General features: G+C 50.9%; 14 protein-coding genes across 14 annotated transcripts; 7 read left to right on the top strand and 7 right to left on the bottom strand.

Moving 5' to 3' along the window:
* Nucleotides 1–241: 241 nt before the first annotated feature.
* P174DRAFT_436505 (CNOT2/3/5 family protein) lies at nt 242–2,813 on the bottom strand. Its single transcript, XM_024826067.1, has 5 exons — nt 2,360–2,813; nt 1,583–2,288; nt 1,044–1,562; nt 744–993; nt 242–668 (listed from the first exon to the last, which is right to left on the bottom strand). The coding sequence occupies exons 1-5, from the start codon at nt 2,612–2,614 to the stop codon at nt 608–610; spliced, it is 1,791 nt and encodes a 596-aa protein (XP_024686710.1). The 5' UTR covers nt 2,615–2,813; the 3' UTR covers nt 242–607.
* A 105-nt stretch (nt 2,814–2,918) lies between these two features.
* On the top strand, nt 2,919–4,077 carry P174DRAFT_436504 (D-aminoacyl-tRNA deacylase). The gene is made up of 5 exons (XM_024826066.1): nt 2,919–3,058; nt 3,180–3,256; nt 3,306–3,484; nt 3,546–3,588; nt 3,643–4,077. The coding sequence occupies exons 2-5, from the start codon at nt 3,250–3,252 to the stop codon at nt 3,906–3,908; spliced, it is 495 nt and encodes a 164-aa protein (XP_024686709.1). The 5' UTR covers nt 2,919–3,058; nt 3,180–3,249; the 3' UTR covers nt 3,909–4,077.
* Nucleotides 4,078–4,471: 394 nt separating this feature from the next.
* Nucleotides 4,472–6,224, top strand: P174DRAFT_446780 (CYP40/PPID family peptidylprolyl isomerase; the record flags this gene model as incomplete). The annotated part of the gene is made up of 5 exons (XM_024828622.1): nt 4,472–4,487; nt 4,560–4,627; nt 4,693–4,702; nt 4,755–4,841; nt 4,903–6,224. 5 exons carry the CDS (start codon nt 4,472–4,474, stop codon nt 5,841–5,843), a joined length of 1,122 nt encoding a protein of 373 aa, XP_024686708.1. The 3' UTR covers nt 5,844–6,224.
* A 37-nt stretch (nt 6,225–6,261) lies between these two features.
* P174DRAFT_508440 (putative MFS transporter) lies at nt 6,262–8,497 on the bottom strand. Its single transcript, XM_024831459.1, has 8 exons — nt 8,260–8,497; nt 8,120–8,205; nt 7,983–8,067; nt 7,706–7,935; nt 7,492–7,647; nt 6,970–7,436; nt 6,647–6,905; nt 6,262–6,570 (listed from the first exon to the last, which is right to left on the bottom strand). Exons 1-8 carry the CDS (start codon nt 8,318–8,320, stop codon nt 6,325–6,327), a joined length of 1,590 nt encoding a protein of 529 aa, XP_024686707.1. The 5' UTR covers nt 8,321–8,497; the 3' UTR covers nt 6,262–6,324.
* A 678-nt stretch (nt 8,498–9,175) lies between these two features.
* Nucleotides 9,176–10,754, top strand: P174DRAFT_398666 (NAD(P)/FAD-dependent oxidoreductase). The gene is made up of 2 exons (XM_024823847.1): nt 9,176–9,426; nt 9,486–10,754. The coding sequence occupies exons 1-2, from the start codon at nt 9,234–9,236 to the stop codon at nt 10,631–10,633; spliced, it is 1,341 nt and encodes a 446-aa protein (XP_024686706.1). The 5' UTR covers nt 9,176–9,233; the 3' UTR covers nt 10,634–10,754.
* Nucleotides 10,755–10,886: 132 nt separating this feature from the next.
* P174DRAFT_446777 (acetamidase/formamidase family protein) lies at nt 10,887–12,532 on the bottom strand (the record flags this gene model as incomplete). Its single annotated transcript, XM_024828621.1, has 7 exons — nt 12,265–12,532; nt 12,195–12,213; nt 11,845–12,133; nt 11,731–11,792; nt 11,522–11,625; nt 11,009–11,464; nt 10,887–10,937 (listed from the first exon to the last, which is right to left on the bottom strand). Exons 1-7 carry the CDS (start codon nt 12,337–12,339, stop codon nt 10,887–10,889), a joined length of 1,056 nt encoding a protein of 351 aa, XP_024686705.1. The 5' UTR covers nt 12,340–12,532.
* An 86-nt stretch (nt 12,533–12,618) lies between these two features.
* usgS (transmembrane protein UsgS) lies at nt 12,619–14,441 on the bottom strand. The gene is made up of 5 exons (XM_024826065.1): nt 14,270–14,441; nt 14,034–14,140; nt 13,798–13,970; nt 13,354–13,747; nt 12,619–13,304 (listed from the first exon to the last, which is right to left on the bottom strand). The coding sequence occupies exons 1-5, from the start codon at nt 14,325–14,327 to the stop codon at nt 12,936–12,938; spliced, it is 1,101 nt and encodes a 366-aa protein (XP_024686704.1). The 5' UTR covers nt 14,328–14,441; the 3' UTR covers nt 12,619–12,935.
* A 277-nt stretch (nt 14,442–14,718) lies between these two features.
* On the top strand, nt 14,719–16,878 carry P174DRAFT_381357 (uncharacterized protein). Its single transcript, XM_024823074.1, has one exon. The coding sequence runs from the start codon at nt 14,929–14,931 to the stop codon at nt 16,558–16,560; it is 1,632 nt and encodes a 543-aa protein (XP_024686703.1). The 5' UTR covers nt 14,719–14,928; the 3' UTR covers nt 16,561–16,878.
* Nucleotides 16,514–17,171, bottom strand: P174DRAFT_4209 (uncharacterized protein). The gene has a single exon (XM_024824911.1). It carries the CDS (start codon nt 17,023–17,025, stop codon nt 16,654–16,656), a length of 372 nt encoding a protein of 123 aa, XP_024686702.1. The 5' UTR covers nt 17,026–17,171; the 3' UTR covers nt 16,514–16,653.
* P174DRAFT_426435 (signal recognition particle 14 kDa protein) lies at nt 17,076–17,573 on the bottom strand (the record flags this gene model as incomplete). The annotated part of the gene is made up of 2 exons (XM_024825385.1): nt 17,076–17,468; nt 17,547–17,573. The coding sequence occupies 2 exons, from the start codon at nt 17,571–17,573 to the stop codon at nt 17,076–17,078; spliced, it is 420 nt and encodes a 139-aa protein (XP_024686701.1).
* Nucleotides 17,574–17,883: 310 nt separating this feature from the next.
* On the top strand, nt 17,884–20,693 carry P174DRAFT_398658 (MIF4G domain-containing protein). The gene is made up of 2 exons (XM_024823846.1): nt 17,884–19,268; nt 19,319–20,693. Exons 1-2 carry the CDS (start codon nt 17,930–17,932, stop codon nt 20,533–20,535), a joined length of 2,556 nt encoding a protein of 851 aa, XP_024686700.1. The 5' UTR covers nt 17,884–17,929; the 3' UTR covers nt 20,536–20,693.
* Nucleotides 20,694–20,780: 87 nt separating this feature from the next.
* Nucleotides 20,781–22,244, bottom strand: P174DRAFT_455869 (uncharacterized protein; the record flags this gene model as incomplete). Its single annotated transcript, XM_024829373.1, has 2 exons — nt 20,781–22,178; nt 22,233–22,244. The coding sequence occupies 2 exons, from the start codon at nt 22,242–22,244 to the stop codon at nt 20,781–20,783; spliced, it is 1,410 nt and encodes a 469-aa protein (XP_024686699.1).
* A 1,865-nt stretch (nt 22,245–24,109) lies between these two features.
* Nucleotides 24,110–24,980, top strand: P174DRAFT_4171 (uncharacterized protein). The gene is made up of 2 exons (XM_024824573.1): nt 24,110–24,618; nt 24,676–24,980. Exons 1-2 carry the CDS (start codon nt 24,368–24,370, stop codon nt 24,887–24,889), a joined length of 465 nt encoding a protein of 154 aa, XP_024686698.1. The 5' UTR covers nt 24,110–24,367; the 3' UTR covers nt 24,890–24,980.
* A 165-nt stretch (nt 24,981–25,145) lies between these two features.
* Nucleotides 25,146–26,120, top strand: P174DRAFT_362377 (UbiA family prenyltransferase; the record flags this gene model as incomplete). Its single annotated transcript, XM_024821856.1, has 1 exon — nt 25,146–26,120. The coding sequence occupies one exon, from the start codon at nt 25,146–25,148 to the stop codon at nt 26,118–26,120; it is 975 nt and encodes a 324-aa protein (XP_024686697.1).
* Between the last annotated feature and the right edge of the window lie 435 nt (nt 26,121–26,555).

The following is a 26,555-nucleotide window of genomic DNA, read 5'->3' as shown; positions in this document are numbered from 1 at the left end:
ACTATATTCCTGTCTACTAATGTCAGTCCCCGCTCCTGTGACGCAGGGAACGTTTATCTTGGTTAGAGGAGGTATGATAAGACAACAGCGAGTAGCTTCAGCCAGGTCCTACCAGGGTGTCATCTGGCTTGCTTCACAGCCCAGAGGAGCTATTGATTTCATCTTAAGCTTTGACAGAGGCGAAAACCTTCTTCGGTGAGTCTAGCGTTGGAGCTTTCTTCGCCTCGGCACCTTGAATTGCGTTGTCTCTTACTTTGCTGTCAGCCAACCTAGGAACAGAAGTAGCATAAGCAGAACTCCCATGTTCTGCTGTCCCATTCATTTACTCGTTTCACAGATGACACCATAGAAGAACTATGAGGAGCAAAAGAAATAGACAAGGAGGGGAAAAAACAGGGGCAGGAAATAGATGAAGTAAATATCACATATTCCCGCCATCACCAGTCAAAGCCCAACCAGCCTAATGCGGACATTCAAGACTACCACAAGTATCAAAGATGATGGTGAAGATGAAGATGAAGATGAACCTGTCAAAAAAAATCCATGTTCGCCACCTGTCCAGCAGAAAAAGGAAAGCCCCGTCCCATATGCACCCAAGATACACTTCTTATAATTCATCCTCCAGATACTTGTAGATAAATTTGAAATCCGCCTTGCGCCGGTTCATCCTGCATCTCGATTAGCTTGTTGCATAGAAAAGAAAAGAAAAGAAAAGAAAAGAAAAGAGAAAGAGAAAGTCTTACCAGGTACTCTCGTAATCGAAGAACCGATATGTACCCTGTTCATAGTCCTCGGTGATGTTCTTCGGCTCCTCATGGCGTTGGAACCAGGTCTGGTACTGTTTATGGAAGCGCCAGCTCTGGTTCTTGAGCGCCTTGGCCGCCAGGTACTGCTGGTAGCTTCCCTGACGGTAGTAAAACAAGTAGAAAAGCGTATCGGTATCGATCCGTCCGGTGTCATACAGACGAGGATCATCGAATATGGCGAGTGGTTCTTGCGGGTAGTAGAGAGGGTGTTGTAAGGATTCGAGGGTCGGTAATGACGAGGCTTCTCTGCATCGGCAGGCTCCGGGCAAGTCGTCAGTGATGCTGCGAGCAGGCGCTGAACCGACGGTGATGAGCTTGACGCACTGTTCGCCGCGCGGCTCTTGGTGATCTCAAATGACTGGATCAAATCCTGCAGCCCGGGAGGCAGATGGTATATCGACTCGTCGCGCTGCTCATCTTCCTTGGCTGTCTCGCCGTTGGCTGTCGCAGGCTGTTCCTTGGCGGCTGCGGCGTTCGCCTTATCCATCGCTGGAGTGGAAGGCATCGTATTCGAAGCACTGGCCGCTGCGGGCGTCCCTGCGGCGCTGGGGCTGAGAGCTGGAGTCTTGGACCGACCGTGTCCACCAGTCTCTTCGGTGGCGGTCGCTGCCGCTTTCGATACTGGTTGGACGGAAGACACAACTGGCGATGCTGTGGATGACGCTCTCGAGACTGGAATGGCGGCGGTATAGGCAGGGCTCGTGCCAGGCGGCGGGGGCAGAGGGGCGATACCGACACCGTTTTTGTCGCTCGCAGCTGCGGCAGCCGCTGCTGACGCGTATTTGAGAGTCTCGCCGGGGGACGAGTCGGAGGAGGGGCGGGTTTCATGCCAGAAGTGGAGTTTGTGGGTGTTGGAGGGTGAAGTGTTGCGAGAACTGGCAAAGGTGACTTCATCTGCGCTGATGGCCGGCGGAGCCCACTAGCGTCAGCTTTCGACGATTTCGCCTTCACTTCCGGCTCGTCCTCCTGGATCGATTGTGTGTCCTGCGACGAAACGCGATCGTTGTCCCCAACCATTCCGAACTGCGCCTCGGTATCCTCGCCCAGATTGAGATCGTCATAGAGCGTCTCGTCTTCTCCGCAGTAATCGACGTTGTGTCCATCATCCACGTAGTACTTGATACTCTCCTTCAGATCCACCACCTGGCTGGTTTCGACCGCGCCGTTCTGAAGCGCTCGTAGCAGCAACTCAAGTTTGTTGACGTGCCACTTATGTCGCTCCAGTATCCGCGAGAGGTCCGATAAACGATTTGTCCTGGTGATATCCTTCTTGCCCTTCTTCATCTGCACGTGAAGGGTCTCCTCTTCGGCCTCCATCGCCTCGATCTTCAGTTGAAGTTCGTCCACGCAGTTCGATAGGAAGTCGCACGCTTCGAGTTTCTCTTTTTCTTTGGGATCGAGTCGCGACGCAGCGGAAAGGCCTTCCTTGGAATACGCCTTGGTTTTCATCTCCTTTTCCACGGCTTTGAACTGCTCCATACACTGCAACCTCTGTTAGCTTTCTCCCATGTCCCGGAAAGGCGGTGTCAGTCGGATTGGAATCGTTAGCCCACAGTTTCGATTGCTCTGCGCTGCTCGAGCAGCGGCCCTTTGTCTTTGACCTCATTGCCGGAAGCCCATGACTTGATCTGATCGCGGAATCGCTGCAGCTTCTTGATCTCTCGTTTCAGGTTCTCCTCCAGCTTATCTCGCTGGGTAGGATTCGATGTTGAGCGGATCTTTTCATAGATGCCCTCAAATGTCTGTATGCCTTCCGCGACCTTCTTGAAGGTCTTGTCGATCTCTTGCTGCGTTTTGCGGGACGTCATGGCTGCTGTTCACATGGACAGATCGCCGTGGGGAGAAAGGGAATTTTCGGAGATTTAGGGAGATATGGAAAGGTGATCGGCGGGTTGGAAGCTGCGGTTCCAGTTGGGAAGGAGGAAAAGGGTGTTGGGCGACAATGCGAAAGTAGACGCGCTGGGAGATGATGCCAGAAAAGGCTGGGAATGTTAATGAATCTCCTGCTGCTTGTCGGAGTTGTCAAGACCTGGTGAAGGCGGTGAGTTGGGCGGGCAGCAAGCAATGTGTGGGAGGGTTATCGAAGGCGGAGGAGGCGAAACCACTGTTATCACCATCTGCTTACTCTACGTGAATGTGCCTACACTAATTCTTTTATGGGTTGAATATTCTAGCGCTCTGTATCAAAGGAATTTTGATCAGAGCTTGATCCTAGAAAACTGAGGATATCTTTGTTGTGACTCTAGAACCAGGTATGTCATCTCCGTTCCCGGCTATTACCCGATGCGTCTCTATTTTGATGAATAGCCTGTGAAGCCTCATAAAGGGCATATTTTACCTTTGAGAATAAAAGCTGACAATTGTCTGCTCTAGTTAGTATTTATATTAAATATACCTTCTCTCTCCTCGTATTCCGCGCGAATTCTCCGCAATATACTCCGACATGAAAGGTGCGCCTTGCTCTCTCCGCAAAGTCCCTCTCCGCTAATTCATGAATAGCGGTCATCCAGAGAGTGAAATCTGCGTCGGTCACGGTAGACGAGAAACTCGTGTCGTCAATCGGCCGCGGCTTGCTTGTTCTTGCTGGTGTAGGCAAGGAGGATACCGAAAAGGACGCAGACACTCTCATTCAGCGGATACTGAAGGCCAAGTTATGGCCTGCCGAAGAAGGCGGCCAAGTGAGTGGCCTATACCCCGGGACAGGGCAAACCAGAAGCTAACTATGCTTTTCCCATTTAGTGGAAAAGGAACGTGCAGGACATTGAGGGAGAGGTGCTCTGTGGTGGGTTTGGCCGTCAAGGGATCTTCGAATGCGGCCGTTAACACTTTGCCTCAGTATCACAATTTACGCTCTACGGTCAATTGAAGAAGGGCAGCAAACCAGACTTTCACGATGCAGCCGACGCAGAGACAGCACGGAAACTATACGATTACTTCTTCCGCCGGCTGGGCGAAGCGTACAAACCCGACCGGGTCAAGAACGGTGTCTTCCAGGCCATGATGGATGTCGAACTGAAAAATGATGGGCCGGTGGGTGTAGATTACCGCAGTGAGGATGCGGCGGTTAGCTTTTGCTCCTCCTCGTACCTCCTCTCCGGTTGAGAATGTCAAGCCGTGCTGACGATGAGGGTCAACTTTAGGTCACAATCGAGATCAATACCAAACTGGCGAAGGAGAAGAAACCTGCGGAGGGACAGAATAAGCCGCAGGGCGAACGGAAAGATGGAGAGACGCAAACCATCGAGTTTGAACTACCAGCATCACTGCTGGAATAATGACCTAACATACTGTATGCTGCAAAGGTGTTTGGTTGCTTGGGTTTGAGTGTAGATATTAGATAGACTCACAAATTGCACATAATATAATGATTCGGGCTATTTCCTTTCCAGAATCAACCTCAACGGACCGTCCATGCATCTAAAATTGGAAGAAGTGGTCTTATAGTTGATTACTGCCCGCAGATTGAATGAGTGCGGAGTCGATGGAAGCTTCTTGAAGCATCGCAAAAAGGGCTGGTCCAGCCCACTTCGTCCGTCAATTCCTCCTGTTCTCCTCACTAACTCCTCTCACTCTCTGACACAACACTTTCGCTCTGCTACTGTTTGTCTTTCCTAGTCATCTCTCAGCACATTCGTTCATTATTGCACTACTTCTAGCTCGCAATCATGGCTGAGACTCAGCGTATGTACTGCCCCGTCTAGTGTGGGGTTCTGGACCTCAGGATGAGGGGTTACTGATTTGGTGAGATCGCAGGTCGCCCTCGTGTCTACTTCGACATTCAGATTGGCAGCCAGAAGGCTGGCCGTGTTGCGCTTGAATTGGTGAGATTGCCAGTCTGTTTTCGTCAATTGGGCCGCTCAGCTAATGCCTGACTGTGTAATCGCAGTTCAACGATGGTAACGCAACGTGTTTCCAGTTTTCGTCGCTGAGATACTAACGAGCCCCCAGTTGTTCCCAAGACCGCAGAGAACTTCCGCGCCCTTTGTACAGGCGAAAAGGGCGTGGGGAAGCAAGGGAAACCACTGAGCTACAAGGGTACGGCCTTCCTCCTGTCTCTTCAGATGCGATTCAGAGTCTTACGGTTGCGCGCGCTTAGGATCCATTTTCCACCGTGTGATCAAGCAGTTTATGATCCAGGGTGGTGACTTCACCAATTTCAACGGAACTGGTGGTGAATCCATTTACGGCGAGAAATTCCCAGATGAGAACTTCGAGCTCAAGCACGACAGACCTTTCCTCCTCTCGATGGCCAACTCTGGTCCCGGCACCAATGGCAGCCAGTTTTTCATCACCACTGTCCCAACCCCCCACCTGGACGGCAAGCACGTGGTCTTCGGTGAGGTGATCAACGGAAAGAGTATTGTTCGCAAGATCGAGAATATGCCTACCCAAGCCGACAAGCCTACCGCCGACGTCACCATCGTTGACTGCGGTGAGCTCTCCGGCGAGGACTACGAGAACGCCACCAAGCAGGTTGCCGATGCCACTGGAGACCCGTACGAGGACTACCCCGATGATCACCAGGGCGAGGAGCTCAACGCTCAGGTCTGCTTCAAGATCGCTTCCGAGCTGAAGAACTTTGGCAACACTGCTTTCAAGAGCGGCGACCTTGCCCTTGGCCTTGACAAGTACCAGAAGGGCCTGCGCTACCTGAACGAATTTCCTGATCCCGATGAGAACGATCCCAAGGACCTCGAGCCTCAGATGAAATCTCTTCGCTTCACTCTTCACTCCAACTCGTCCCTGCTCGCGAACAAGCTTGGTCAATACAAGGATGCCCAGAACTGGGCTACCTACGCCCTTGAAGTCGCCGACGCCGCCAACGCCAAGGAAGCAGATAAAGCCAAGGCCTACTATCGCCGCGCTGTCGCCTACAGTGGTCTGAAGGAGGAAGATGGAGCGCTGAAGGATCTCCAGGAGGCTTTGAAGTTGGCTCCCGGTGACGCTGGCATTCTGAACGAGATCGCCAAGGTCAAGAAGGCGATCAAGGACCGTGAAGCCAAGGAGAAGGCCGCCGCTCGGAAGTTCTTCTCATAAAGCATCGGCGTCATGGTTCATCGGTCAATGACTCATGATTTTATGTATTCTCTTTCGTTTTGCGCACAAAAGCGACGATGCATTTCCTTGCGGTTCCTCAGGAGCTGATGGGGGTCTCTCGGCAATGTTTTACCGGCTTTGAAACATGGTGATTGGCGCATTGTGTTCGTTCTCGCGTGATACGCCCAGCAATTGTTCAACTAGCGTATGAATAAAATAATTCTAACGAGGAGTCGAGTATATGGGTCTCTGAAGCGAATCGCAACTTGACGCTTTGTCTATGTAGATCACCATCGGCTACCCGTCCTGCAAGCCGACATGCGTCTTGCGGCCGGAGTTCGATATTCCGACAATGGTATACAGATTCCGTGTGGTTTCAATAGATACATTCAGCAAGTGAGGAATACGATTACACATTCTCTCGACATCCAAATACTTTCTCATACCTGCTTTTCGAAGCGCAGACAACCCGAGCAAATATCTACGAAACGGAGCGTCCAGTCTCAGCAAGGAATTTCTCATAACGCCCCTTACACCTCCGTCTCCAGCTCTTCCCCCAGATCAACATCGGCCCAGCCATAAGCATGGACAAAAGCACCCAGATACCAAAGAATGTAAGCGTCCAGCCGTAATTCGTTGCATCGATGAAATGCTGCACGGAGAAGGAGATGGCGAAGTTGATGCAGGAGGAGCAAATCGCGAGGACGATGACGAGTTCTCCGGAAATCTGAGCTTGTCAGACGATGCTTGTCTCACTTCGGGGGATAAGTGGGTTTGGGAAGTTGTTGACGGGGAAGACCTACCCGGTCGAAGCACTCCATTGCATATGCGGTCGCGATACTCGTCGCGGAGACTTGCTGTGCGATCATGCAGCAGAGCCCGACGGCGATCGAGATCCAGTGGTCCCCCGCGGTGGCGCCCCAGCCGTAGGTGAAGTAGCCTATAGCGGCGAGGATAATCGGGAGGATATAGGCCCAGAGACGCATCTCGGGCTCTTTGTAGCCTTTGTTCCGACGGGCTAGGAAGAGCACGATCCAGTCTGAGAAGGATCCGATGCCCATGCTGGTTCATTGTTAGATTGGGACTGTCGACTCTCTCTTGTTGGAAGGGGCTCTTATATGCTTACCCGATGAAGTTACCGACGAGAGCAGCTAGGAATAGTAGGCCTACTGAGCCTGCACTCCAGTTGTATGGTGGCTCCGTCATGATCTCCGAGATGGTGTTGAAAGAGATGATGCCGGCTGTACAGCCAAACGCGAATTGGATGCCGGCCAGCACGATATTTGGAAACGCAAAGAGGAAGAACGGGCGACGGAAGTACTGGTACCAAGTTGTCTGGTCATCTTCGAGGTAGTGGATCAGGGCGACTTTCTGGCGATAGGTCCGAGGGGGAATGTCGACTTCGCCAGCGCCATGGCTTACAGCGACGGATGTAGACGGTTCCAGCTTCTGATCCTTTTCAGAGGTGACTTGTGCGTCATCCTGCGTGGTGCAAGTCTCAGTCTTCACAGCTGAAGGGCCGCTGTTCCCGAATCGGTATCTCGGGAACATGGTATCATCGAACGTGAAGATGAATAGTAAGATCAAGATGCCCTGATGGGAGTCAGCTCCTATGTCTTGGGTCAAGGTCAGGACAGTCGAGGCTCACGCATGCAATCGCAACAATAGGCTGGCTCCATCTCCAGCCGATACCATCGGTGATGTACCCTCCCAGAATCAGGCCCAAGATAGAGCCCAGCTGCTGGAAGAAAATGTAGATGGCCACCATTCTACCGCGCTCGTGAGAAAAGAAAAGATCAAAGATCTGGGGTGGATCGTCAGCAACAGGAAAGGACCCCAGTCAACAAGGACTCAATGCAGACCGTTAATTGAATAAGGGCTTGATATGCGGCGGTTCCGATGCCACCAATTGCAAGCATAGCATAGTATTGGGCTGTGCCTTCGAAGAACGCACCCCAAATACCGCTGCCGAGAACGAAGAGCAAACTCAGAATGTAAACAATCTTTCGTCCAAGCTTCATTGCCGTGGGGATCCAGATCACATTGAAGAATCCAAGCAAGAGGTAGTTGAGGGCAGAACCCCGTTCATGTTCTCCAGGGTAACTCCAGTCTCCTTGGCTATGGTTGTCCATGCTGCACCCCAGTTGTTTTCGCCAAAGGAGTTAACGCAAGCATAGGCAGAGATAAGAAATAGAGACCAGTATTTCTTGCTTCTAGACCAATTCTAGCCAAGGAATCAGTACCAGACCTAGAGTCGTCAGACAACTCAAACTCACCAGAGGATCAGCAGGGGAGGATGAAGGCTGCGGGATCAGGAGAATATCCTGCCCTGCATGGGCAGCACCTGTTAAAGATGCGGACGCTATACAAAGATTAGTGGATGACCATGTATGGTTTCAAAGGATGAGATTGTCACCATCGACCAGGTATACAGTTCCCGGGACATCAGTGTACACATCATCCGAACGAGCCATCATGTGTCAAATTGAAATTCACAAGAGAATTGCTTCCACTATCGAGCATCTTCCAGGAAATCGTGCCCCTTAAATACCTTCACAGGCATGGTAGACTCATGATAGAGTTACATTAACTCTTTCTGGGCCGAGGGGTTCAGCATGTAGCTTTCCAATGACAATCTCGTTCTAAGAGATGGTGATCCCGAATACCTTCGATACCGCCCCTACCCCTCACGGTAGCTCTGGAAAGGTACGCCATTCGATAGCAGGCGACCAGGGAATATTGCCTCTGAGACAGCATTGATGCAATGAGATAAGCGCGCAGTGGGTCATGATGCGTTGACCTCACGAGAGGGGAAGATACGATAAGTGACTGACATGAGGAAGCTCCAAACGACAACCAGATAGAAAGCTCCAATGAAATACAGCATAGCAGACAGAACGATGAGGAAACTCTCGCGATTTCCTTGTCTTCTCTGTGTATAAGCAACAGGGGTTATCAATTCGGCGAGCTCGACCAATGCCTTCATCTCAGGGCTGGTCAGGCGATAAGCCAGATCAAGCATATCGACCAAGGCCCTTTATCCATCATTATGGGTCTGATTAAAGATGCGGAGACGCGACGATCGTTGATGATTTCCCCAGATTTTCTGGGATATGTCCAAGAGACGAGGAAGGTCCAGCCGGTGCAGCTTCAAGGAATCCCGAGGCGGGGCAAAACCAGCCGAACAACAAGACGGTTTCTGTCAGTAGCGCCATTCTTGAAGCAGACAGCTCGGAATGATCCGACACTTTTGCTTTGAGTTGATATGGCATGATAGCATGCCCCATCTCTGTCATTGAAATACCACTTCACTCCCAGTCGCAGATGAATATCTTGTTGGCATCCGTCCCATCCACGTTGCTAGTATAATCACTGCCTTAAAGTGGTACAATGGCACCTTCGACCTTGACCACTGAATCTTCAATCCTCATCATCGGAGCAGGCACATGGGGCTGCTCAACTGCTCTACATCTCGCTCGTCGAGGCTACAAAGATGTCACAGTTCTCGACCCTCATCCAGTTCCTTCGCCCATCGCAGCAGGCAATGACATCAATAAAATTATGGAGCACAGTGAGCTCAAGGGTACGACCGAAGGTTTTTGAGATATGAAGTGGATGTCCCGTCTTCTAACCGTTAGACAGATGGCTCATCCGACCCCCGAAGCGCAGCCTTCTCGACATTTACGCGAACTGCTCTAAAAGCCTGGAAAACCGACCCGGTTTTCCAGCCTTACTTTCACGAAACTGGCTTTATCATATCGGGGCACACACCTGCTCTGATTGACCACATACGAAAAGACGACGTAGAACCGTCAGAAACAAACTTCGTCAAGTTGGAGACTGCCGAGGACTTCCGCCGGACCATGCCGCCAGGCGTACTGACAGGCAACTTCCCTGGCTGGAAAGGCTGGTGGCACAAGTCTGGAGCTGGGTGGATTCACGCCAAAAAGGCCATGATTTCTGCTTTCAACGAGGCTAAGCGCTTACGAGTCACATTCATCACTAGCTCTCCGGAAGGAAATGTCGTATCATTAGTATACGAGGATGGAGATGTCGTTGGAGCCAGAACTGCCGATGGTCGCGTACACAGAGCCCATCGCACCATTCTTTCGGCAGGTGCTGGTAGTGACAGTCTCCTAGACTTCAAGAAGCAGCTTCGGCCTACCGCGTGGACTCTCTGTCATATTCAGATGGACCCAGAAGAGGTCAAGCAGTACCGGAACCTCCCTGTGCTGTTCAACATCGCCAAAGGCTTCTTCATGGAGCCCGATGAAGACAAACACGAGCTCAAGATCTGTGACGAACATCCAGGCTACTGCAACTTTCTCTCTGATCCAGACAGACCTGGCCAGGAGAAGAGTGTCCCCTTCGCGAAGCATCAGATCCCGCTCGAGGCCGAAGCCCGCGCACGAGACTTTCTCCAAGATACGATGCCGCATCTGGCTGACCGGCCACTGGCTTTCGCGCGCATTTGCTGGGACGCCGATACCCCAGACCGTGCTTTCTTGATCGATAGGCATCCAGAACACCACTCGCTGCTAGTCGCTGTTGGAGGCTCCGGCAACGGCGCCATGCAGATGCCTACAATTGGCGGCTTTATCGCTGATGCTCTAGAGAATAAACTACAGAAGGAGGTGAAGGACGTCGTTCGATGGAGGCCGGAGACAGCTGTCGATCGAGACTGGAGAGCGACTCAGAATCGATTCGGTGGGCCTGATAGGGTCATGGATTTTCAGGAAGTCGGAGAGGATCAGTGGACAAAGATTGGAGAGAGCAGAGGTCGTTTATAGAACTTGCGGCGTGTTCGCCGCATTGAAAGCTAGCATTTTTCGAGGAAAGTTGTATAGACAGCCTGTTTGGTGCTACACCGTACTTTCAAAAGTTATGAAGGGGATCACTCTTCCGGTCAATGGGCTCGAGGAGAAAGAAGAGTCTGACGAAAATAGATTGCGTGAATTTTGTTCTGTGTGCCAAAAAAAGATGCAACAGGAGAACATAACAATCACACTAATGTAAGGATACCTAGTGTGTAGTAGAACATAGTCACTTGCTGGCAAAGGCACAGCTTCCCATATCCATCTTGACCACCTCAGCCTCAGGCCGGATATCAAAGTCAAAAATATCCATCGGGACCCCAACGTCGTGCACGCATTAGGAATATCCACAAGCCCCGCAATATGTCCCTGAACAGGGGCACAGCTCAACAGCAGATAGATCTGATAATCATTGTAACCATAGCGACGAAGATACTCAATGACCCGCAGACAAGTCTGACGATACGCAACCGTCGCGTCCAGATAATGCTGCTTGCCGTGCTCGTCGACGGAGAATCCTTCGAACGTCAGATACCGGCCGGGCCCGAACTGGGGTTCAACAGGGCCCGGGTGGAAGATGGGAGACTTCATCCCCATCTTCGCCATCCCGTCTTTGATCACCGTGAACTTGAGCGTTATGACACCCGCCATCTCGATGGCGCCGCAGAATGAGATCTCCCCGTCGCCTTGCGAGAAGTGGAGGTCGCCAACGGAGAATTTGGCACCGGGGACGTGCACGGGGAGGTAGACTTTGGAGCCACGGGAGAGGTTCTTGATGTCGCAGTTTCCTCCGTGTTCGGGGCGGCCCTAGTCGAGTCTCTTAGGTTATGTTCATAAGATACTGGGAGGAAGGTGTATATTAACCGGGATAGTCCTTGCGCCTTCTCTGCCGATCTTGGCTTTGAGGTCCTCGTCCGCACTGCCGGCATGGACATTCTTCGGTTCGGGGGCTTTGCGACATCGCGGCCCTGGTGTTCGTGGCGATCAGTTCGCCTTCACGGCGATTCCACTCGGCGAGGACCTCGGCTGAAGGAGCGCAACCCAGAATACCTGGGTGGATGAGGCCTGCAAACCGCACGTGGGGATGTGCCGCGAAGAACAGAAGATTCCCTCGAAGTCCCAAATTGCTTTGGCGCTATTGGGTAGAGAAGTCAGTCTTGTGCAGTGAAGGGGGAAGACAAGCGCACGGCTCAGGATAGATCTCGTCCAGGAACCCTCCACCATTACGGGGACTGAAGATTCCCGTGAAGCCCCAGGGCTGGTCCTCGAACGGCTGGACGTCTTGGATTTCAACAAGCAGGACATCTCCGGGTTCGGCCGTCTCAATCTCAAATGGACCGGAGAGATAGTGGATTTGCGTTAGGTCGACGTTCTTAATATCGTCGGCAGAGTCATTGTTCTTGATCTGGCCACCAGTCCAATCGAGACATTCGATCTTGACCACTTCGTTGTTGGCGACCTTGCCATAGGCCGGCACTGTAAGAATGTTCATATTAATAAGAGGAGAACTTCGACGATGTCATTGCAGCAGACGAACCATCTGGATGCCAGCGATTCTAGCGATGTGTCAGCGTTGTAAACATTCAGGACTCTCTGACAGCACATACATGTAAGCCCGGTTGCTCCCAAGCTGGCTTATCGAGATCGACTTTGAGAGCGGTACGAATTCCTTTGACGCCCATTTTGAGGTCACTTAGTCGTTCCTATAGGCAATATACCAAGAAAGGGTAGTATTATGGCTGGAGGGCTCGCGTAGTCTACCAACCGCATAAGATTGATAGGATCGCACAGGAACAACACATCCTTTTGAATCCTCGCGTTAGCTTCAGGAACCGAGGAAACTGTCCTGTGAACCTATCCTTTCATCCGATATCGAGTATACCCCGCAGGCGGGGAGGATAGGTAGGATAAGATGCTACGTACTCCAAATTGCAGATGTTACTCCAATTTTAACTGAGCACATTACGCGATGTCTACGTATCAGCAATGCATTCTTATCACTGTATCTCGCTTATCAGCGGGCCTCCGCAGTGTAACAGCAAATCATATCCAACCAAGAAAGGCATCGTTCTGAAATTGAGATGATAAACATGGCAGGAAAGCCTTCGAAGTGATAGATATGGTAGGTGTGGGATCCTACATACGACAGGGGATCTACCCTTCACACTCAGGTTATTGGCCCTCGGCGTCTGCCGCTATGCTCGAGAGCGATCCACTGATCCCAACCGTTGTGCCTTCTGCTGCATTGAAACCTTGCCGGTCTATAAGACTGGGCTTTTCAAGAGAACTTCCGTCCCGGACTTTGGGGTATTTTTGCCTCCTGCACTTCCCCCTCATTCTGTGAAGGGAGATTCAGTTTGTCCAGGTTATCCAATGACAGCCGCAGGAAGTCGTGCTTGTTCTTCCAGGTGACTTGGCTCTCGGCGAAACCTTCACTTTCGGCAGGACTGGGCGGGGGATCTGTGATCTTTGTGATCAAGTATGCAGTCGATGCTTGTGCAACGCCGTACATCAGCACTCCGATGTAGGGTGCCTTGAGGACCACAGTGAAGGCGAAGGCGAAACCGAACAGAACACCTTGACGGTCCATAAACCAGCGGCGTTTCTGTTCTGGTGTGAAGTGGATCCGGCAAAAGTAGGGCTCAAGCTATACGCCATGTCAGACAAAAAATGAGAGCGACGCCACTGCAACTCACCAGTTCACGCATTAGACTGCGAGATGCAAAGTACGTATGCAAGAACCTGACAACGAATCTCTTTGGGAGAACCAGACCTGTTCCGAAGATTACCGCTGCAGGAGTTGTTCCCACGCTGCTCTGGAATGTATAAAAGGAGGCTGCAGGCATGACGAATCTTCCCACAACAGGAAGAAGCGAGATCATGTAGAGTCCCAGGAGTGTCCCGAACTTGCGCCCATATCGCCGCAGAAACAGAATGATTGCCTCCGGAATCGGCTTTGAGACACCAGTAGCTCCTTTGGTTGAGTACATCGCCAGGTGCGGGTAGTACATAGCACGAAGAGTTTTTGGGTCGTCAGCCTTGTGCTTCTGAACGTAGGTTGAGTCAACCCATTTCAAAGACTCCATAAAGCTAAGCAATTAGCAAAAGGACCTTTCAATATACGGGTGTAAAAGGCTCACATCTCATCCAAAGTTGGCGTAACGTATCGCATTAAAGTCATGAGTAAGAATGGTACCTGAAGGACGGAGTTGTTGAGGAAATCCAGGCCATTCATGATGGAATCATCCCATGAGCTACGATCTAGATCGGAGAACCATGATGCAATCCAGACGAGAAGCTTGACACCGATGATCTAGTCAAGAATTCTTAGCAATCGGCAAAAACCCAGGTAAACAAAGAGTCAATAGTAACGCACCGGAATTTGGATAATCAGGTGAATGATTACTCCAACAGCTATTGCTAGAGCGGCCTGCCGAAAATGGTCATACTTGAAGAGCTCCGGATTTCGCAGAGCTCGAACAGCTTTCAAGTGATGTTAGCATTGAACTAAACTCACAAGAGCATGCACAGGACCTCTTTGGTTAATCGTCTAAAGTTTCTCGGAACTACTAGACCAACCAAAAAGGGATTGACACAACTAAACAAACTTACTGCCGACGACTGTGAGCTGGAAACCGCGGATGACGGCATTAGGCTCGAAATTGGACATGATGGACGTTGAGCAAACCAGCACGCTGGGTTATTCTCATGAGAGAAAGATAAAACGGAGTAGGCTCCCTACCAGCGACAATTTGTCCTTTAAATAGAAGTAGTCCACATAGTGATGCTAGCATGCAGTCTAGTAATAAAGCTGGCACAGGCAACCAAATAGATAACTAATGCAGGAAACACTGAATAAATGCGTCATCGCATGTGATGATTGGCCAGATAGACGCCAGCCGCAGATTCATTACTAAGGCTGCTTGAGGCGCGCGGACCCACCTGTTCATGTGCCTTCTGATGCCTCAGGCGACATCCCCCCGCCTGCCGCAGCGGATCACGAGGGAGAAGCGATAATACTCCGTAGTGGTAGTAACCGGTTAACCATCATCAACAGCCGATCTCGATGATGATGATGATAATTTCCGTCTGACAGGAGATAAGTTAATCGCCGTTCGTTCCTTGGATCCATCCTTCTTTCACTCTTTTTGATTGCATGGTCATTCTTTGTCTTTCCCTACACCATACATCTCTATTTAGCTTTATAATTCACCCTTCTGCTACTGCTTTTCAATGTAACCCTTTTATCGATCGTTTCTTCTGCTATCAATATGCCCGAGTCCTCGGATGTACTCCCCGCTCATATCCAGTCTATCCGTCGATCTGCTACTCTGCCGACCAAACTACATCCCCGGAAGCAGCCCAGCTCCGAATTTTTGCGCACTACAGCCTCCGAAAATGACATGTTCTTCCACCCGTCTGCGAAGATAGTGCATTTCTCCCCCCGAGCTCTTGCGCCTATACCCTCGAGTACCGCTCCCGCCGATTTCGATTACCCGGTTGACACTATCGAAACTCTTCCATGGCGATCGGCGACTGAGCGAACAGTTGCCTGTGCGCCTCTGAGGCTCGAGAAGGTGCATGGCCTGACTGTCTTTCTGAAATGTGGGAGTGTCGTTCATGCAATACTCAAAAACTCACAGTGTTGGTGTGTGGATGGAGAGTCAACGTTTGTTCTGCGCATAAGACCTCTCACATACTATCGCATCGAACTTCCGAATGAGACTGAGGAAGATAAGAAACTTGTGGCGGCTATGAAAGAGGCGCTTTCTAAAGTTTTGCGATACGAAGTAACGCCATGCCCCTTCAAAAGAGGTTTTACTGTTGAGATACCCGAAGAAGCGAAAGCTCCAAGGCGGAAACGGGCATGGCGCCCAAAGGGGCGAAGAGAAAGTGCCCCCGTTCGATCGATGTCGGTATTGAAAAACGCGTCCGCGGCGGAAGACTTGGCTTTGCTTAATGGAAGCACTGGGGAAGATACGGATGGAAATACAACCGACGATAGCGGCTTCACCACGAAAGACAGTAATAGCACAATTCTGGAGACGGTCCCCGATGATGAGGAGGAGGCGCCCTCTTCAGCCACCGTTCCCGGGGTGCTGCCTCTTCCCACAAGCTCCGTGGCGGAAACACAACATAGCTTCGAAACCTTGCTGGCAAGGTTCGAAGAGGCCTCCGACCTGCAGGTTGATCCTGACATGTCCTACTCCTCAAGTATCGAATCATTCCACTCGATTGAAATGCCACCATCTCCAGCCGCTGAGATCCATTCCCCATTGACAACCGCATCGCCGTTGTCAGTCGCTTGTCCGGACAAATTGCCGGATCAACAAGAATGTTTGGCGGACGACATGGCATTTCATCTGACGGATTCGTCCAAGAAGAAATTCCCTTCAGCAGCAGAACGCATCAATAGCACGGCTTCTCAGGCTGAAACTTCACCGATGGACCAGTCCTCAGGGTCGAGTTCCACGTCGTTCCTGGACATCCCCTCGAGCGCTGAGACTGACCTTGCAAAGAACCTGAGCGACATGAGCATTGAATTTCGCCGGCGCTCCAAAGCGTCGCGAGAACGAGAGATATCGCCAATGCCACCATCGTCCATTCTGGTCAGTAGTAGTCCACCGGAAAAGCAAGATGCGGCCTCCATCCTCCAGAAAACTGCGGCCCTTGTCCTGGTGCCTCCAGTGCAATTGTTCATATTGTTGATCCACATTGCGGCGAGAATTGTCCTAGGCCCAGCTCTCAACTCAGCGATGGGCGATTTCAACCGAAAACTTGAATATCATGCCACCAATTCTCAAGAAGCCGTCGATGACTATGATATTCCAATTGCGCCTGACCGTCGAACAGCAACAGGGTCGGATGTCACGAAGAAACTCGATCCCTGGGATCTGGACTAACCATGTCATAATCCACCTCCATCGTCTTTCCCTGATACCTATCTTTCTCTTGCCTATTTTTTTCAGTACCGTGTTTTAATGTCCTCTCGTTTCTCATTCAGGCGCCTTCTCGCTTGGGCGCACCGCATTCTTGGTCTCTAACGACTCCTCTTGTATGATCTTTCTCTGCTGTTCCATGTCTGTTTGGGCGGTCATAAGATTCTTCGGTGGATCAAGTCTCGCATTGGATATGTACTCCCTAATGAAACCTGTACCTTTAGCGTGTATCATCGATTGCCAATATACCCGTTTCCATTGAAAGTTGCAGATGAGGCATTGATACTGGACCAGGCAAACTGGGTCCAGACCGCCAGCAAACCATATGCCATGACAATTAAGTACAATTAAGGTACCTTTGCATACCACATGCACTGCAACAAGATCTAGTGCAAAAGGATATAGAAAAAAAGCCAGCATTAACGCCATAAATGCAAAACCCCAACATCAGCCGCATCACAGATAACCAACCCCCACGGTCAAGCCTTGGTAACTTTCGAAGCACCACCCTTCGCTTTCGCCTTCCCCTTTTTCCGATCCCGCTTCTTCAGCCCCGTCATACCCGCCTTGCACACCTCCGCATACCGCGCAAAGAATGTCTCGAGATCCTCCTGCGCGACAACAGTCGAAAGCTTGATCTTGGATGTCTTTGCGGCCTTCTGGTTCTGGTCTTTGGTGGTCTTGGGATTCGGAGCGTTTGTGTTTCCGTCTGTCGCTCTGATGAGGATGGGAGGTAGGGATGACGAGGAAGAAGCCTCCTCTGATGTGCTGGTGTTGGCGTTGCTTGGGAGGAGGGGCTTTTGGGTGAGGAAGACTGAGCCGCGGGCTTTTTGGGAGGTTTTGGAAAGGAGGTCGGAGAGGGAAGAGAAGAACTGCGATGAGTTAATTGCGATTCAATATGGATCAGGCAATCCCGTATAGGAATGAAGGCAGAGTTAGTGAATTCCTACCTCTTCGTGACCGAGGTGTTGTGCCATTGTGATTGCGATATGCTGGAATATTTGGTCGGAGATATGGGATGTTTTGTGCGATGTAACAAGAGGGCATATAGCAAGGCTATGGCTGGTGCAGGGTATAAGTAAATATCAGATACAGTCTGAATGAGATTCCGAGTATCTGTATCTCTCTCCAGCTGTCCAATGTCTAGCAGCGATCTCGACCTTCGCGCTACGCTGTCATGGTGGGGAGACAAATCTCCGCAACCTAGCCCACACCGCCTTTGGTGAATTCCGCCTCTGCTCCGCAGCTTTTTTTTGTGACGGCATAAAAATTACCAGCGGACATTTATTTTGCGACAGCCTACGATAATCAAATTAGTATATTTGTCGCAGAGATGAGACGACCCAGGCCAAAACACAATACTACGTCTTTACCCCGGACGCTTCGCGCCGAGCTGGGAATCAAAGATCACTACGGCGAAAAGAAGCATAAATGGAGCGGACCTGGATCGCGAAAAGACCGACGTCAAGCAGAACGGACAGAGAAGAGACGTGGACCTCCTCCGAAATCGAAAGCTCGACAATATGAGGCCGAGGACGATGATGATGACGAGGATCTTGCAGATTTCGGAAACGACTCAGATTTTGATTCGGATTTAGACGAAGATGTACCCCCGCCAAAGTCAAAATCTGCGAAACCCGAACCGAAGCCCAAGTCGATACTCAAGAAGAATCAGAAGGGGGTTGAGGAGTCCGAGTCGGAGGATGCCGCAGATACCTCAAGCGTAAAGCCCAGCAAGGTTTCTCAGGCTGTGAAAGACAAGCTTGACGAGGATGCTGCTGAAATCGCGGCGCTGGAGAAGAAGCTGGGATTGAAGAAGGGGAAGAAGCTGCCAAAGTCATTCGAAGAGGACGGACTGCTCGATTTGCTGGGTGACTTGGGCGACGGGTCCGAAGACGAAAGTCGAAAGCGCAAACGAGAGGCTGACGAATGGTTGAAGAACAAGAGAAGGAAAGCGCAAGGTCTTGCACCAGAGAACGATTCGGAGGAGGACGACAGCGAGCTTGGAAGTGACGAGGAGCTTGGTGATTTTGACGACGATGAAGATGACTTTGACGATATGGATGAAGACGAAGATGAAGATGAGGAAGAGAAGCCTCCCGCAAAGAAACGAGAAAATCCATACGTTGCGCCTGTCGCTCCGTCTGCCGAGAACAAACCCGGGAAATATATTCCACCGTCACTACGAGCAACCTCTTCGTCTGAATCCGAGTCCCTTACAAGACTGAGGCGTCAGGCTCAAGGACATTTGAACAAGCTGTCGGAAGCCAATCTTATCTCCATCCTTGGCGAATTTGAGAAGCTCTATCGTGAATATCCTCGACAAAACGTCACTTCGACGCTTTTGACGCTACTATTCGGCCTTGTATGCGAAGGATCTGCTCTGCAAGATACATTCATCATCCTCCATGCGGGCTTCATCGCTGCACTCTATAAAGTTATTGGGCCCGACTTTGGGGCTGAGCTCGTTCAGAAGCTGGTTGAGACATTCGACGCAGCTGGAGATGAGCGTGGTAAGTTCCAAGGAAAGGAAATGGTCAACTTAATCTCTTTACTCTCGCAACTTTATAACTTTCACGTCGTCGGAAGCACCTTGGTATTCGACTATATCCGGCTGTTCCTGCAAGAGATCAACGAGGAGAGCACGGAGTTACTACTCAAAGTCATCAGAAGTACGCTATCGAATCTCCTTTGTCTAAGGATGTGTTACTGACAGAATTAGATTCCGGTCCTCAGCTCCGACAAGATGACCCCTCCTCCTTGAAAGACATCGTCCTCCTGATCCAACCTGCTGTAGCAAAGGTCGGCGAAGAATCGCTGTCAGTACGGACAAAATACATGATCGACACCATCACCGATCTCAAGAACAACCGTCTGAAATCGGCCCCTGGCTCAAGTATCACCTCGGAACATATTACCAAGATGCGAAAGATCCTAGGTTCTCTGAACAACTCCCGAGTCCTGCGCGCCTCAGAGCCCATCAGTATCTCACGAGAGGACATCCACAATGCCTCAAAGAAGGGCAAGTGGTGGCTTGTCGGTGCAAGCTGGAAGGAAGATCCTCTTGTGTCCGCGCGTCAGGAGCTAGCCAACCTACCGCAGGACAACAACGCTGCTGTTCAGGAAGAGGACAGCGAGGGCGAGCCCGACCTGGCCAGCATTGCAAAAGCACACCGCATGAACACCGATATTCGCCGCTCCATCTTTGTCGCCATCATGTCCGCAACAGACTACCAAGATGCCCACGTCCGGTTAACGAAGCTTCGACTGAAACGTGCACAGGAGTTCGAAATTCCCCGCGTCCTTACTCACTGCGCCATGGAAGAGGAGGCATACAACCCGTACTACACGCTGATCGCACGGCGGCTGTGCGGTGAAATGGGCCGCCGCATGAAGGTCTCATTCATGTATACCCTGTGGAACGGCTTCAAGCGCATGGGCGAATCAGACGATATGGATGAGGACGACGAAGATGCCGGGTTCGGCGACGATAACGACGAGCGCAACCAGCTCTCGATGAAATCCGCCGTCAACCTAGCCAAGATGTACGCCAGCCTTATCGCCGACGACGCACTGACGCTGAGCGTGCTGAAAACGCTCAACTTCGCCTACCTCCAGCCCAAGACAAAGGCCTTTCTTGAGATCCTCATCATCACCATCATCCAGCAGTCTCAGAAGTCGAAACGGGGTAAGAAAAAGGGCAAGAAGGCGGACCAGGAGGAGGAAGCTGAGAGGAACGAGAAACCTTTGATGGAAATCTTCCTGCGCACACGGGACACGCCGCAGATCGTCAAGGGACTGATATATTTCATACGAAAGGTGGTCTCGAAGACAGATATTGTGGAGTCTGAGAGGGAGCAGAAGTTGGTTCGGTGGGGATGCAGGGTCGCTGTGGATGCTTTGAAGGTCGTGGCGAATGAAGATGTTAGTCTTGGGTGATTGCGTGCGACATCCTCTCTCTTGTATATATTCCTATTCTCTCTGGAGGTTATTCGCCTACTTTGGAGCATGGTGTCTGGCCCGGATAAAGAAAAGCATTGCATGAGTCTATATATGACCAAAGACTGATCATAATATTTGCCGTTTGTACAGGGGATCTCCCTTCCATACGGATAAATTCGAAGTCGCTGATAGTAAACAAGGGTATCACCAAGCAAGTAAAGCGAAGCGTACATGCGACCATCTCAATTCTGGTCGATTAGTTCCCATTGCATCCCGACGAGCCATTCCTCCAGATTCTCAGTGCTTGTATCGCACCCAAGACTGCTCACAAGCTCCTCGTTCTCTTGCGTTTCTTCTCTCGGCGCATGCGCCTGTTCCAAGCCAACCTCCCAGACCAGACTCCGAAACACTCCGACCAGATGACCAGTGCGAAGCTCAGGAACTTGAGTTCTTGCACTAGAGGACTGCAAGCTAGCTGGCCGAGGCGGACCAAGAAGGAGAACTCTCCTTGACTGCGAGATTTCACGTTCGAGCTCAGCGGGAACAGTGACTTCCACACCACGTATATAAGCCACTGGGCCAGAGCTACCCAGCGCAGACTGCCGGACGTCAAGGATGCGAAGAACAAGGTAATACTGGCTTAGATCAGGGGGCGCTTGGGTCTGGTGCTCCCTAGAATAAGCATTTAGACTCTTCTGGATCTGTTCGCTTTTGGCTCCCGTTTCCAGGATCCAGCTGCGGACGTCCGAGGCCATGCCGCCTGGTAAGTAGTTTGCAGTACTCGATCGGGGACGGCCTCGCCGACGAAGAGCATGAGAGGAAGGGGAGAATGGAGTTGGAATCATCGATTCATCGTCCATCCGTGATGGAGACGGAGAGCGAGGCAGGACAAAGACTGGCTTCTGTCTTTGGGGCCCAGGGGTCGGTAATTGTGACGCAGATACTGCCGTCGGTCTTGGGGTGAATTGCGACTGACTGCTCAATGCCGGTTGAAACATCTTGAAGCGAGGATGGTCGCGGAATGGTGCTGTACTTGCCGGAGTCGCAGGCCTAGGCGTTTGCCGTGCAGCAGCTACGGTCCCCCGCGTCAGAGTATTCTGCTTTGGAGTACGGAAGGGGATGGGCGACGAAGGCGGATCTGTAATGAACGCTGAAGTCTCCGGCGAAGAAGTCAGAATCATGTCTGCGTTGTGCCTTGCAGGTTGAGTCGTAGATGGTTCTTCATCCAGAGATATACGGCGTCTCTTCCTTCGATCCACTGTAGTCGGCCCAAACAGGGCATCAAATGCGGCATCTATATCGCCGGCACCCTCCGGCGGAGTAGTGTGGTTTGTCTCACTATCAGATATATCATCGACGGCTTTCCTCAGCCCGGAGTTGAAGAGATGAGTCGCATCATCTTGCAAGTCCTCGATTAATTCCCGTCCTCTTTGCTGCGGCTCGACACGTGCCGTGGAGAGAGGAGTTGATCGCGGTGACTCCTCCGGATCACTAGTGTTGATCTCATCCTTTGCTTTCGCTTTTTCCGGGCCAGTCGGCTTCTGAGATAACAAAAAGCGGGGAGTAGATGCAAATTGAGATGCAGCACTAGGTCGAGCAGATGAGCCAGGACGCTGGGGGAAACGGAACGGAGAAGGCGTCTGAGGAACCGTTAGCTGAAGCAAGCCTTAATGAGGCGTACCGAATCATCTTACTCCTACGGGCATCTAAACGAATGTACGAGCTACAGAGTAGCTTCAATATTCTCGGAAATTGCGATATATTATTGAATGATTTTGTGATGCATCACACCGAGATGATCTCATTTGGCGATGCGCGACGGCCGATACCGATAAGGATTCAGGCATACAGTTACACCTGAGGCACCAAGGCAAATGTCTCTTTCCCCGAGAGACTGGTTTCTGCTATACCAAACTTCTCACATTCTCTCAAGAGAGTTTACAGAAGATATTACCGCTCAACAGTGGACTCTCCGTCGGCTTGTTTGTCTGAAGACAACTACATCTATGGCTAGAGACGGAAAGACAGAGTCAGTCGATGTGAAAAGGAAGTATATCACAAACTCTTTACCTCTCACGAGGCGATAATAAGGACATAGAACTCGGCATCAGAGGAGCTCGAACAAAACAAAGAAAAAGCATGCCTGAACAGGCAGGTAAATATCTTGCTGCCTGATCGTCTGAATGTGCTCCTAATTCTTTTGTCAATTGCCCCTTGGCTCCTCCTTGATCACAGTGTCTCCCAGCATTCGACATCCGGAATACGCCCGCGAATCAGACATCTGGTGCTCAAGATTATTCGTCAGAAAATAGCTCGGATTTTATGCCAGAAGGTTGCATGGCTTCGTGCCGTGGCAATCTTACGCTGCAGGGAGAGAGTCATTCGGACCGAATCCGCAGGCGTCAGGACATTCAACGTCTTGTCTTATTGCACACAATTCAGACTTTGCTTTTCTCGAAAGGCAAATAACGGCAAAAGCGTATGGTCCTAGAGCCGTGCTGACCATTGACTTGTCTCGCAAAGTTAGAATCGTAAAGGTCGTACTTTGCGCAAGTTCCCCTTCTGGATTCTCACAGCCTGGATGCCTACCTACTCCTCAATTGATATCGGAGTCCGCATTAGTGTGACCCACGATATGACGACGCCCTCGTTACGGCTGCCCTGATAGCATTGAATGCCCGCTGGATATCAGACTTTTCCCAGCCCTTACTCTACTAGTACAGCTCCCGCATTCTAGACTCACCTATAAGCTTTTGCAACCAGCGCAGACAAATCATTCAGCATCCGCTTGTTATCAGATTCTGTGCAGTGTTTCATTGGAGGATTTGCAGCGGGGCTAGCAAGCAGACCGTGCGAAGATGAGCTGCGAGTATGGCACGACCCGAAATATTGGAAACATCTGGTCCCTTCTTTGGGACGCTTAGGAGGGTTAGCAAGGCTCGAAAGTCGAACCTGGCCTATTGGATATAGTCGGCAGAAATTGGATGAGGAGAGAAGTGATCCACGAGACGCATCTATATCGTCCGGAGTTCATCCGGAGTTCGTCCGGGGTCTGTAGACCCATGCCATCGCTGGTGGTACTTAAGTACTGAGTGGGCCCTCAGAAGAGGGGACTCGACATGACGCCAAATCAAGAAACAACTGAAAGCAATGGAGTTCAGTTGCGTCAAAACGAGCATTGTTGCTGCATTATTCCCTGGACAAAGCCATTCTCTGCAGCATGAATAGAAGGGGGTTAACCCATTCATGTGACGTGCAGATGGATGTGCTCTGGCAGAACGTGCGGATAACGGAACTTTGCAAGGCTACTCCGTACTACGTCGGTGTCTCCTTTTCTTAGAGTCTCAGTAGTCTCCTAGCGTCCAGAATATTCGAAAGTCCAAATCCCGGTGCCAAGGGGCCGGTTATGGAGGGTGTCATATTGCAGACGACTGATCAGCCATGGTGGAGGTGTTACTCTTTTGGGTAAGCCCTCCTTAGCCCCATTTGTGCTTGGATATCACGTTGATACTTTCCATCCATATTAATAGCCAGTCATCCCTGGCCACGACTGTTACTTGCCATAATCAGCCTAAGATCTTCGACAGATGGGGTTGGATGACCTGTCAGCGCAACGCAACGCCTCGATACCTTCCCGTGGGTTTGGTTCGAATCCTTCAGCCACGCACTGGGGAAGCATGTTCTGTGAACGTAGATTGATGCTTGCAAATTGTTGGTCAGACCAACTATATTTGCTCAGCTATTGTTCATCGAACCTATCGGTTGAAGGTCTTGGAATGAACACCGATGCATCAAAAAACTGAATAATAGCGGACATGTGTGGTCGGATATGCATCAAGGCAACCCTTTTCTGACCCAGTTCCAAGGCAGAGGATTCAGTTTCTGCAGGCCGGGTTACGCAGGACACCACCAGCTGCACCTAAGCGTGTCAACGACGCCTAGCGGCAGGCTAAAGTACGGCCTAACTTTGACGGTTGCCAAATTGCTCCTCGTGCAGACCGCAGAACTGCAGAACGGCAGCCCCTCCACTCTCCCGTTGCAGACATACTGCATACATTGCAGATTTGCAGGAGCATGCTGGTTAGTAGCATTTTAATGGGCAAAAGGGATGGAATTGCTGGCTGTTTTGTTCTGCAGTGCCAATGATCCACTGTCCAAAAACAGCCGACTTTTAAGCTGGTATCCAATCGTTCTCGAGCTGGCCTACCCCCTACACGTCAAAGATACCCAAAACGGACCATTCTGTCATGCAGATAATGATGTTTGGATAGAGTTGCACCGCATTATTTTTGATATGGCAGGATACAGCAATGCATACTTGCTTCATTCGGGGTGTCTGGGTCGGAAGTAGACTGACCAAGACTGACCAGAGCTGACCTTATATCAAGGTCGCCATGAGTTTCGCACCATTCACTGCCAGCGTGATATCCACCATAGTCAACCTATATATCGGTACTCCCCGTTATAGTAACCACAGGCCATCACGGATTTGATAGTCCCGGGGCTCTTTTTATTTGCACCGTTCAGCAAAAATGCATTTACATTTATACTGTTCTCTTTCCCAGCGTTCCAATTCTACAGAAGAGCACAGAGCAATTTGCGCCCGAATGCAAGAAAAACGCCCTGTCATAGGAGTTCACCAGGAGCTGCTGGTTACCTGGCGGCTCCTTTATGCCAACGCCCGTGAGGGACTTGTTCTACCTGTCGTTGGCATGCTGGCTCGCTTCCTGCCTACTCCTAGTCTACTTGACAGCACCCCCTGGCTGCAGCTCTTGTCCGTTCTCCTAAAGACCGTCTTCCTCTTCATCTGCCATCTCTATGTCTTCGAGATTGTCAACCAAGTCACCTCCGTCGAGGAGGACAGAATAAACAAGCCTCAACGTCCTATTCCCTCTGGTCTGCTCACGGTCGCCGGTGGTCACAAGCGTTGGGCAATCAGCTGGATCGTCTGTCCGCTCCTGGCATATTACCTCGCGGGCTCCCAAGCTGGCTGCCTCTTTATCTGGTACCAGCTCTGGACGTGCTTCTGTTATGTCTGGCCAAAGATCAACCACTTTATGTTCCGCAATGCCTTCGCCTCTGTCGGGGTTTACAACATGTTCCGGCTGATCGACGAGATTATCCACAGCGAAGTTCCGTCCTTTCCTCTGCCGCCGATCGACTTTTACCTCGTCCTCTCGGCCTGGGTCATGCTCACCGTCCATATGCAAGAATTTCATGATAGCGAGGGAGATAAGAAAATGAACCGCCAGACGTTGCCAGTCATTGTTGGCCCCAGATGGCATGGAACTCTACGCTGGGCAACTGCTTTTTTGGTTATGGGGACTGGAATAATGCCTTTGGTTATTACTGGCAAGCTCTTTTGGGACGGTCGAGACAAGGAGTTTCTCAGCCAGCCTTGGATATATAACGGCACCGTCATCACCGCAATACTGCATGTCGTCTTTGCGTCTCTTTCGGGCCTTCGATGCGCATTCAGCTGGGGGAAAGCAGCTTATGACCGCAAGACCTACAAGCGTTTCTACATGCTCGCGGCATACACCATGGTTTGCTATCTATCCTTTGTTTATTTGACCGTGTGATGTGCGATGTGTTAACGGCCTGTCCACGATCTGTCATTTTGCTTATTTGCGTCTGTTATGTTATGTTTAGCCAGGCAGCATACATTGGAGTTGGATTGAATAATGAAGTTGAATAGCGCACAGACATCCCATTGGATTAGAAATTGAAATAAACCCACGTAACATATCTTGATCATATCAGCGCCCGCATCCGCATAACATCTAGCGTCTCGTCTCATCCTCGACAGAGGACAACCGTCAAAACTCCGTACTTTCCCCGTAGGAGCTGTTCTATACCATCAGCTTCCCTTCCTTGGTTTGACCAAGTGATAAGAGTCGCCGTACTACCAGCGTAGTTCCGAGCAGGAATCATCTTTTGGAATCTTATGCATCTTTTCCTTTTCCTGTAGGAAGCGCAGCCCCGAACGAGGTCGGGACACTTGGAACATGCTTGCA

The sequence above is a fragment of the Aspergillus novofumigatus genome (genome assembly GCF_002847465.1).
Source record: "Aspergillus novofumigatus IBT 16806 chromosome Unknown P174scaffold_1, whole genome shotgun sequence".
Lineage (NCBI taxonomy): Eukaryota > Fungi > Ascomycota > Eurotiomycetes > Eurotiales > Aspergillaceae > Aspergillus > Aspergillus novofumigatus.
This window is presented reverse-complemented; position numbering and strand designations above follow the sequence as displayed.

What these genes read in the sequence shown, in the direction of transcription:
- P174DRAFT_436505 (XM_024826067.1), bottom strand. Translation starts at nt 2,614, where the DNA reads ATGACGTCCCGCAAAACGCAGCAAGAGATCGACAAGACCTTCAAGAAG. An exon ending in AGCGCAGAGCAATCGAAACT is followed by an intron (nt 2,289 to 2,359) that starts GTGGGCTAACGA and finishes CAGAGGTTGCAG; the next exon opens with TGTATGGAGCAGTTCAAAGC. An exon ending in TTCGATTACGAGAGTACCTG is followed by an intron (nt 669 to 743) that starts GTAAGACTTTCT and finishes ATCGAGATGCAG; the next exon opens with GATGAACCGGCGCAAGGCGG.
- P174DRAFT_436504 (XM_024826066.1), top strand. An exon ending in CTGCCGAAGAAGGCGGCCAA is followed by an intron (nt 3,485 to 3,545) that starts GTGAGTGGCCTA and finishes TTTCCCATTTAG; the next exon opens with TGGAAAAGGAACGTGCAGGA. An exon ending in TGAGGGAGAGGTGCTCTGTG is followed by an intron (nt 3,589 to 3,642) that starts GTGGGTTTGGCC and finishes ACTTTGCCTCAG; the next exon opens with TATCACAATTTACGCTCTAC.
- P174DRAFT_508440 (XM_024831459.1), bottom strand. Translation starts at nt 8,320, where the DNA reads ATGATGGCTCGTTCGGATGATGTGTACACTGATGTCCCGGGAACTGTA. An exon ending in CTCGTCGGTAACTTCATCGG is followed by an intron (nt 6,906 to 6,969) that starts GTAAGCATATAA and finishes ACAATGAACCAG; the next exon opens with CATGGGCATCGGATCCTTCT. An exon ending in CAATGGAGTGCTTCGACCGG is followed by an intron (nt 6,571 to 6,646) that starts GTAGGTCTTCCC and finishes TGACAAGCTCAG; the next exon opens with ATTTCCGGAGAACTCGTCAT.
- P174DRAFT_398666 (XM_024823847.1), top strand. Translation starts at nt 9,234, where the DNA reads ATGGCACCTTCGACCTTGACCACTGAATCTTCAATCCTCATCATCGGA. An exon ending in GGAGCACAGTGAGCTCAAGG is followed by an intron (nt 9,427 to 9,485) that starts GTACGACCGAAG and finishes ACCGTTAGACAG; the next exon opens with ATGGCTCATCCGACCCCCGA.
- usgS (XM_024826065.1), bottom strand. Translation starts at nt 14,327, where the DNA reads ATGTCCAATTTCGAGCCTAATGCCGTCATCCGCGGTTTCCAGCTCACA. An exon ending in CCAGCTCACAGTCGTCGGCA is followed by an intron (nt 14,141 to 14,269) that starts GTAAGTTTGTTT and finishes ATCACTTGAAAG; the next exon opens with CTGTTCGAGCTCTGCGAAAT. An exon ending in GCAGTCTAATGCGTGAACTG is followed by an intron (nt 13,305 to 13,353) that starts GTGAGTTGCAGT and finishes CATGGCGTATAG; the next exon opens with CTTGAGCCCTACTTTTGCCG.
- P174DRAFT_381357 (XM_024823074.1), top strand. Translation starts at nt 14,929, where the DNA reads ATGCCCGAGTCCTCGGATGTACTCCCCGCTCATATCCAGTCTATCCGT.
- P174DRAFT_4209 (XM_024824911.1), bottom strand. Translation starts at nt 17,025, where the DNA reads ATGGCGTTAATGCTGGCTTTTTTTCTATATCCTTTTGCACTAGATCTT.
- P174DRAFT_398658 (XM_024823846.1), top strand. Translation starts at nt 17,930, where the DNA reads ATGAGACGACCCAGGCCAAAACACAATACTACGTCTTTACCCCGGACG. An exon ending in ACTACTCAAAGTCATCAGAA is followed by an intron (nt 19,269 to 19,318) that starts GTACGCTATCGA and finishes TGACAGAATTAG; the next exon opens with ATTCCGGTCCTCAGCTCCGA.
- P174DRAFT_4171 (XM_024824573.1), top strand. Translation starts at nt 24,368, where the DNA reads ATGCATCAAGGCAACCCTTTTCTGACCCAGTTCCAAGGCAGAGGATTC. An exon ending in AGATTTGCAGGAGCATGCTG is followed by an intron (nt 24,619 to 24,675) that starts GTTAGTAGCATT and finishes TTTGTTCTGCAG; the next exon opens with TGCCAATGATCCACTGTCCA.